The sequence below is a fragment of the Electrophorus electricus genome, chromosome 26, assembly GCF_041902795.1.
Source record: "Electrophorus electricus isolate QZ-2024a chromosome 26, ASM4190279v1, whole genome shotgun sequence".
Lineage (NCBI taxonomy): Eukaryota > Metazoa > Chordata > Actinopteri > Gymnotiformes > Gymnotidae > Electrophorus > Electrophorus electricus.
In genome coordinates, this window is record NC_137522.1 from 12713632 (window position 1) to 12722500 (window position 8869).

The following is an 8869-nucleotide window of genomic DNA, read 5'->3' on the forward strand; positions in this document are numbered from 1 at the left end:
AGCACAAATGGAAACTTATCAATGAGTCACACTTTGCTGTAGGCAAAGCCTATGATTAGAGTATTAGAGTTTCGATTTCTGCATTGCACAGGGCAAATCCCTCACTCACAAAAGTGTGACAGGGTGCATCCGTGATGTCAAGTTTTACGATGTTCTTATTGGCGAGCCAGCTGTCAATCATGGTGGAGCGCCCTGTTTCGATGGAGTGGCAATGGAAGGGGTGTATTTCGCTGGCGATGGCTCATATACCATTTTAGGTTTGGACCTCATTCACAAAGTCCCAGTTCATTTCATTTGAATTCAGAGTAAAAGGGCTCTTATCAAGAATGAACACGTAGCGCATGACTGGAAAGAGATATTTTATGACGTTACAGGTTATTCACTGATGTACTTTGTGGTTAAACAGTTACAGTTGTGAAATGCCTGATTTTAAGCAAAATAAGACAACTTTAATAACTGTTGAATCAAAACACTTTTTTCCCTATTTTTTCAGAGAAGTCCTTCACACCAGGTGTTGAGTTTGACCTAATTTTTGAAGCTCGTCCCAGAAATATGACGGGCTTACTTTTCCACTGCAGAGGTCACCATGGCTACAGTCTCAGTGTTTTCCTGAAGAAAGGCAGGGTAGGTCTCTGAGATGGACACCCTATGCTTTAGCAACCGCTCTCTCTCTGAAAATTGAAAATAATTCATTAGTGACCGAATAGCTTGCATAGCTGATGAAGGAACTTTGTGCTTATTCGTTTGTGAAAATTGTATGAAGGGTTTTGGGTTTATGGCTATTCTGTTTGTGTTGTGGTAGATGGTGGTACAGATGAACGATGGCGCAGGAGACTACAGTACATCTGTGATTTCTCCCCCACTCCTCTGTGGTGACAGCTTCTATCATGTGACAGGTGATGATGTTACTCCTGATCAGGCACCAGTGTATGATTTCATGTTTTTCCTCTGATCTGATTCAGCTTTCTCATTAACCGATGAGATGAATCAAGGCCCAGTTGATGCTGCAGAAGATCTATATTCACGAAACATCAGCTCATGTTTCCCTTTATGATGTTGCGTATGATATGCTGATCCTTTTCTCCAGTGACCAAAAAGAAGAACGCTCTCAAGCTAAAGGTGGGTGAAGACTCCAAGCATGCTGCCGGGTCATTCATGTATTCGCATTCCCAGACTTGTGACACACTTTATATTGGAGGTGTCCCAGGTAATAGTAATGTTTTCTTTGATTGTATGCATTTGCATTTGAATTGAACTGAGTTCAGATTGTATATTTGCAGGGCTCAGTGGTGGTGACTTACGATACCACTGTACCATACATGTTATGTTGTTCAGGGTGTTGTTTAAGCAGAGAAGGAGGATAAACGTACAACAAACCAACCTTTGCAGTCATAACAATGACACACTTCTGTTTTGGTAATAGACTTCCATTCTCTTTTACTGTCACTGCAGAAAACAAGCGTAAAAGGGTTCCTATGTGGAGCTCCTACACTGGCTGTCTGAGGAACATACAAATAAACCAGGCTGCTGTTTTCTTTCAGTCTTTTGCCAGCGTGTTTGGACCCGTCAATGTTAACGAGTGTCCAGCGGACTAGCAGAAGGTCTGTGGTGGTCAGGAACCCAGGTGCTGTTCAGTAACCACCTGTCAGGGAGATAGATCACATACCAAACCCCAGCGCTGAACTGAACATTTTCAGTGTTCATGTGGTCTTAAATACATACATTAGTTCAACTCTGTTATTTTTAACTATCTATATATGAAAGCCTTAAAGCACAGCAAACATACATTGGTGCTCTAGTTCTTGGTGTAACAATGAATTTTATATATATATATATATATATATATATATATATATATATCTCAGATTTGCTTCCACTGTTTACTTTTGGAAATAAAAACTTATGCACATGAAATTCAGCATTCATGAGATTTTGAATAAAAGAAAATACATACAAATATGTTTAAATTAAAAATGCTTTTCCTCCATGTCTGTCTCACCTCTGGATTCATATTTTGTGAAGAACATGAACGGAGCAGCTCAAAGCAATTGCAAAAAATTGAATGTTTTAGCATGAATACTTTGGATTTATCGCTGACATTATATCTGTGCCATTAAAACCAGTGCCAGTCAGGTTCTTTCTGCATATGTCTAGCTATACTGGTGAAATATACTTGTTTTCAGAGTCACAGACACTAAGAGGATCTGTCATGATTTATTTTTACTGTGTGCATTAATGTGTGTTAGTGGGTCTCCACAGTCTCTCCCCCCTGCCCCGCCCCCTCCCACCCTCTCTCTCCCTCCCTCCCTCTCTCTCCCTCTCTCTCCCTCCCTCCCTCCCTCTCTCTCTCTCTCGCCCTCCCTCCCTCCCTCCCTCCCACCCTCTCTCTTTCTCTCCCTCCCTCCCTCCCTCTCTCTCCCTCTCTCTCTCGCCCTCCCTCCCTCCCTCCCTCCCTCTCTCTCTCTCTCTCTCCCCCTTGCCCCGCCCCCTCCCACCCTCTCTCCCTCTCTCTCTCTCTCTCCCCCTTGCCCCGCCCTTTCCCTCCCTCTCTCCCTCTCTCTCTCTCTCTCCCTCCCTCTCTCTCTCTCTCCCTCCCTCTCTCTCTCTCCCCCCTGCCCTGCCCCGCCCCCTCTCTCCCTCTCTTTTCCTCTCGCTCTCTGTCTCTCTCTCTCTCTCCCTCCCTCTCTCTCTCCCCCCTGCCCCACCCCCTCCCTCCCTCTCTCTTCCTCTCGCTCTCTGTCTCTCTCTCTTTCTCCCTCCCTCCCTCCCTCCCTCCCTTCTGCTTAAGTGTGAGAAGTGCATGTCATGTTATAATGTCCTAGCCTTCCAGCACTGTGAACTGGCAGTGATAAAACTGAATTGCAAAAAAAAATGCTCAGTACCTGGTGTCACAAATTCATGTATAAAATTAAAAAATAAAAATAAAATAAAAATGTGGTTAGCAGGTCATTTTGCTATTTGCAGTGATGCTGACCTTGCCAGACCTGTCTCTCTTTGTTGGCTAAATTTAAAAAAACTAAATAATTAATCCAAACAGTTTTAATCTCTGTTGCTTGAATGTTACTCAGCTAAAAGGAAAATTTTGATATAGGCCTCTTTTACACAGATATTTACTGAAAGCACCATGTTGAGAGTCAAGGTTGTGTCCAACACTAAACAGAGGGAAGTAAAGGGTGTGACGCTCGGCGAGGACCAGGGAGAGTGCGCGAGCGTCGCTGTCTCTTTTCCCCGCGCCGGTTCGACAGTATCAGGAAGAAATGAGCGAGGAGCGAATATTGTTGGGCAGTGCGCTGCTGAACCGACTTTAATGAATCTGTTGGTGCACGTCAATTGATACGATGGTGGCAGTAAGACTTGTTCAATTGCACAGAAAAGGCGCATCAGCTTTTCGCTTTTAAAAAGCACGATGAATTTATAGTGGATTATCACTGCGGGATTGCACTATCCAAAGGATGATTTGCAAATGAATTTCGGTGTTGTGGCGCGAAATGCTAGCTAAATATTTTCGGATTTGGTTGAAATACACATCTGTATTTTCGAAGGCCCCTGTGCCTATGGATCGCCGGTGATTTGCATGGTTCACTGACCGCATTTTAACGACATAAGGGAGTGAAGAGGCGAGAGAAACAGCGGATGCCGTAGCCGATATTTTCGAATACATTTTAGAATTAGCTTTTGCTCTCTTTTTTTGGTATATAGTTCTCTATGCGTGTTTTTTGTCGGAATTGCCCTTTCGTGTGAGCAAGTCCACAGAGACAATGGCAGGGCCGGAGGAGCATTCGCAGCAGCACCGGCGGGTCGAGGAGAAGGCGGAACGCTTGGATGATGCGGAGCTGGCTTTTCAGGGCATTAACATGCTTCTCAACAACGGCTTCAAAGAAAGCGACGAGCTCTTCAGAAGATACAGGTATGCCAACTGATGTGCCGTACGTACGCAACCAATGCGATCGTTTGTTTTGGTGTGACTTCTTAATCGTGTGGGTTTTTTTTAAACGTCTTTCAATGTGTCTCTCGAAACTAAAATGTTCGTTATGATTAACTGCCACGTGAAATTGCCTCACAGCGTGTTGCTGTGTAAATGGCGATCAGCATGTTTGTCTTAAGAGGTGTGAGGGTTTCCAGTGTAGTTGCAGCGTGGCTCGTTACCGGGTTTTACACGCTCGTCCCGTGTGCTCAGCTGCCTCACGTGCAGCGCGTGTGAGTCCGTGCACATCTTTGGGAGCGACAGAGCGTGCTGTGCGTGCACAAAATCTATCCAGCGGACGGCTGGCAGTTTTTGCATAACAAAACTCCTCTCAGAGCAAAGATTGATCTAAATGTCAAGACGCTGAAGCGTGATAGACGTTTTATGTTTTGACGCATATATTTGTTTACTAAGCGCAACAGAAAAAAAAAAACATGGCGGGCATGTTTGGTTCCCATAATACTAAATACATAATACTTGCTTGGTTGAAGATGTAAACACATTTTGCGTGTGCTGTGGTCACTACGCACCTTGCGCGTTCAGGCTAAATTCTATGTCCATGACCATCTTGTTTTTAAGTTTCTTCAGGTGTCTGTTTCTAGCTGAAAGCCTTTTTCAGCTTCAGTTACAGAAATAAAACAGGAATGCTTAGGTTTTTTGAAATGGCATGCAGTAATCACACGTCTAGCATATTGTGATGTTATGTTTCCTCTCTGCAGGACTCAGAGTCCGTTGATGAGCTTCGGAGCAAGTTTTGTGTCCTTTCTGGTCAGTGTTTCCCATGATCCTTTTCACTGTTTCTGTTACTCTGTGATCTGGGAAAATAGTAGGATACCTTAAAAAAAATAGTCATGATCATTATGACAGGAATCACAAAAGTCTCACAACAGTTTAAAAGGGTGGGTTATCCTGCACAACACTCAACCTATCAATGAATCACACACTCCTTAACACCATTATAGATGGTTTGGCGTTAGAATAGCATACTCTTAATCAGGCTGTGGTAACGCCTCTGGTCAACCAGATCTCCCTGCTAAAGAATAGATGCAGCAGTGATAATCTGGAAGAAATGTTTGTTCATCTGAGTGTTAATATGATATGGCCACATGTGCTACTAATATGGTAGCATCATGTGACTGCGAAGGGCATTTTGTTGCTTTATTACCAAATTAAATGGAAGCAATGAATAACCACAGTTTTTAGTTTGGTAGTTTGATGTATGCAGCCAGCCAGGGTAGTTTATCCCAACATAAAACTCAACTAAACTGGTTTATTATTATTAATCACGTTTATATAGAGTCTTTCTCAAATGCAAGGCTGCTTTACAGAGAGAAATCAGCTTTTACAATCGCTCACAAATGAGAAGCGACAGCCAGTTTGCACACTGCATATGCTCTATCGGAAACCACAGCCCCCTGGGGGACTGCACCGGGCACAGAAGAGGAGGAGGTTCAGCCCAGGACAGAACACAGAGCACCAACCATCACTGGACATGCATACATTCATACAGGACCATTTATAGTATCTACTCAACCTATCCGCCACATTTTGAGACTGTGGGAGGAAACCGAAGACCCCAGAGGAAACCTACGCAGACCTAAGGAAAACATGGAAACTCCACCTAGATTGGGATTTGAACCCAAGCCCCTAGTGCTGAGAGGCAGTGGTCTCTGATGGAAGGTCTGAAAGGCTTGCATTGTGACAGTGGAACTGGAAGACGGACAGAGGCATTTTCTGTAGAATTAATTCAGTTCCATTTTATTTGTATAGTTTTGTTTTTTTTTTAACATATATCTGGCTCCAGAGTCCTAGTCAGCAAGCAGAGGTTGGCAGTGACAAGAGTTAAATTTCCCTGCGACTGCAGAGGAAGAAACTTTGAGAGGAGGCAGATTCACAGGGGTATCTGTTCTTCTCTGGGCAACACTGGGCAGTAGGGTTTTAATACAGTAATTCTGTTTGCTGTTTAACTTTGTTGAAGGTAATGCAAATATTATATCGACCACACAGTGTACAAAAGTATACTAAGTGTTCCTAAGAATTTGAAAGTGTTTCTTTCTGTTAAACTGAAATATTAATATGTTAATAAATCCCTAAAGGCATTCAGGTGTGTAAATATCACTACTAGAAAGGTTTGGCCTTTCTTTCCCACTGTTAAAGGTGTCTCTGTGGGAAAGGGCTCTGTGTTAGGACCGCGTTCTGTGAGCACTTGTTCCAGCATTCATCAGTCCGACACAGTCCTTTAGCACCCTTTCCCACATTGGAAGATTAACCACTGTGTTAATACTAGTGCATTTAAAGAATACATTTGCATAGCACATTTTTTGTATATTACATACTATGGCATTTATGCTAAAATATAATCAGAAAAATGTTACATGATGCACATGCAAGAAAAGTTCGCAGTGGGTGTTGTTATATGGCATAGAGGATCTGATTTAATGAGTCGACACCATTAAGGAAACAGGCTGTATCTAGACCAGTGTCATGTGAGTGTTCCTGTATGTCTTGTAGAATGCCATGATGACATTTGAGGAGGAGAAAATGCAGATGGCTTGTGATGACCTGCGTGCCACAGAGAAGCTGTGTGAGAGTGACAATGCCGGTGTCATCGAGACCATTCGCAATAAGATCAAGAAGAGTGTAAGCATGCACGTGTGTGACACTACAAGGAAGGCAGTTTCATTGCGTGTTTGTGTGTATGAGAAAGAGAGAGAGAGCACAGAGCTTCTTGCACAATATTATCATACATAATCTAAAGCCACCTGCTCTTTTGGGGGGCCAGATCTATCGTTTGTATTCTCTCCCCTCCAGATGGACACACAGAAGTCAGGGATGACTGTAGTGGATCAGCTCCAAAGGCAGATCATTGTTGCTGACTGCCAGGTCTACCTTGCTGTACTCTCCTTTGTCAAGCAGGAACTCTCAGGTGTGATCCATATTCCACTAATTTACCATTAGTTTAAAATGAGCACTCAGTAATTATGACCATGTAACAAGGATGCTTGAATGAAAAAATGCATGAATGAATTAATGACTGTAAGAAAACTATGTAAGTCAGTAACTTTGGGTGTTGTGCTTGGGGGTTTCTTGCATCTAACCTTAATATGCCCATTTAATTACTGGGTCCTTAATTGAACAGTATACTAATATAAGTCCAGAAAAACACAGTATGTGATCTATTTCATCCGACTCTGCTATGCATCACAGCATATATAAAAGGAGGCTGGATCCTCCGTAAGGCTTGGAAGATGTACAACAAATGCTACAGTGACATTAGCCAGCTTCAGGAAGCCTGTCGCAGGCGGTCCTCCAGTCAGCAGGGGGCACTGGCCTCTGATCAGGCCAACCACAACACACCTGTGGCTGAGAGCAGCGGAGGGGTGACAGAAGAGGCCCTGGGGCGCCTGAAGGGTTCTGTGAGCTTTGGCTATGGCCTTTTTCATCTCTGCATCTCCATGGTGCCGCCACACTTGTTGAAGATTGTCAACCTGCTGGGTTTCCCTGGAGACCGTCACCAAGGCCTGGCATCTCTGGCCTATGCCAGCGAGAGCAAAGACATGAAGGCACCACTAGCTACGTAAGCGTTGGTTACCAAAACGTCTTTAACCCCGAGATTTTCTCAGTCCTAGACCATAAAAAGAATGACCTGTTTGTGATCCAGTATAACAAAAAGAAAAGAGAGAGAAATATAAGGAATTAAAGAATTAGTTTGGGTTGCCAAAAACATGGGTTAGTAGAAACGGGTGAATAGTGAGGAGGATCCGAAGCTTAGAATGACTAATAATGAACCAAATAATGTTTATACACACTGTATATATAATGTTTATTAGGGAGAGAAAGAGAGAAAACATGGCTAAAATACACTGCAGAAACATTTAGTTCCTGTTGAACATATCTGAACGTTTATTGTTTTACCTGTGTGTTTCACACACTTTGTTGTAAATTTGGGTTGTGTATTGTTTGTTCTGCCAGTAGCATAGTTATGTTAGGTGTTGATGCTGATGAAGATCAAACTAAGAAATAGACAGGGCATTGTAGGGCATTGTTCCACAGTCACCTACACAAAAAAGCACTGGACTATTAAGTAGCTCAGGGAATTTGAGAGCAAAATTCCATATAACAATAAGCCTATTTTTATGTAACCTATGTAAAATATGCGTATATTATATCCAATATGTCATCCACTGTTTTGGTTCCAAGTGTCTTACTTGCCAAAGGCTGACATCTTGTGACTGGATGATCTAAGACTAGCAGTGGATTTAACCATGCATAATCCAATGTTTTATGGCAGTGGGACAAAGCCCATTGGGATTGGGTCTCAAAACAAAGACCTTGTTTTACCTAATATGATTTTAAAAGATTAGATTAGCCTCTAATAATAATAATAATAATGATTTGTTTCTTCTTTTTGCAAAATTGTTATAAATTTGAGTGCTAGTGATATACAGTCTGAGGCCCAAATATGTTCTAGGCTATAAAATATAAACTACAACAATGGCATGCACCAATAATTACAGTCACCTCAGTCCAATGACCTAAGGCTCCATCTGAGTGAGGCCAAACCTTTGGATTACAGTGTCCTAGGGCGGCTGTACTGACTAGAACATTACCGGGTGTTAACAGATGTGTACATCTGCCTTTTCCACACACACTCTTGCATTGTCATGTTGCCTTTTCTATGTCTTGGGTCCCTCTGATGACCCCCTGTCCTTACTCAGGCTTGCCCTCTTGTGGTACCACACTGTAGTGCAGCCCTTTTTTGCCCTGGATGGCTCGGATTCCAGGGCCGGGCTGCTGGAAGCTAAGGCCATCTTGCAGAAGAAGGCGATGACCTACCCCAACTCCTCTCTCTTTATCTTCTTCAGAGGACGAGTGCAGAGGTTAGAGGTGGGTATTTCTGCAGCC

The 8869-nt window shown here is 43.0% G+C and overlaps 2 protein-coding genes across 6 annotated transcripts in view; both read left to right on the top strand.

The window, feature by feature from the left end:
- Positions 1-98: 98 nt before the first annotated feature.
- LOC145653915 (laminin subunit alpha-4-like) lies at positions 99-1776 on the top strand. 2 transcript variants are annotated; one of them, XM_081708599.1, is made up of 5 exons: positions 99-257; positions 494-624; positions 803-896; positions 1088-1207; positions 1453-1776. In XM_081708599.1, exons 1-5 carry the CDS (start codon positions 212-214, stop codon positions 1593-1595), a joined length of 534 nt encoding a protein of 177 aa, XP_081564725.1. In that variant the 5' UTR covers positions 99-211; the 3' UTR covers positions 1596-1776. The 2 variants fall into 2 exon arrangements, with proteins under 2 accessions (XP_081564725.1, XP_081564726.1); XM_081708600.1 differs by having other exon boundaries at positions 1088-1119.
- A 1429-nt stretch (positions 1777-3205) lies between these two features.
- ttc39c (tetratricopeptide repeat domain 39C) overlaps positions 3206-8869 on the top strand; it is a 12205-nt gene continuing 6541 nt past the window's right edge. For 3 of the 4 annotated variants that reach the window (XM_027005420.3, XM_081708347.1, XM_081708348.1), the window contains exons 1-6: positions 3206-3907; positions 4684-4732; positions 6476-6604; positions 6776-6890; positions 7172-7541; positions 8683-8851. In XM_027005420.3, the coding sequence (XP_026861221.1) occupies positions 3759-3907; positions 4684-4732; positions 6476-6604; positions 6776-6890; positions 7172-7541; positions 8683-8851 (981 nt within the window). In that variant the 5' untranslated portion in view covers positions 3206-3758. Of the gene's footprint in view, positions 3908-4683; positions 4733-5510; positions 5943-6475; positions 6605-6775; positions 6891-7171; positions 7542-8682; positions 8852-8869 lie in introns of those variants that run through there. The other variant, XM_081708349.1, reaches the window with a different exon arrangement.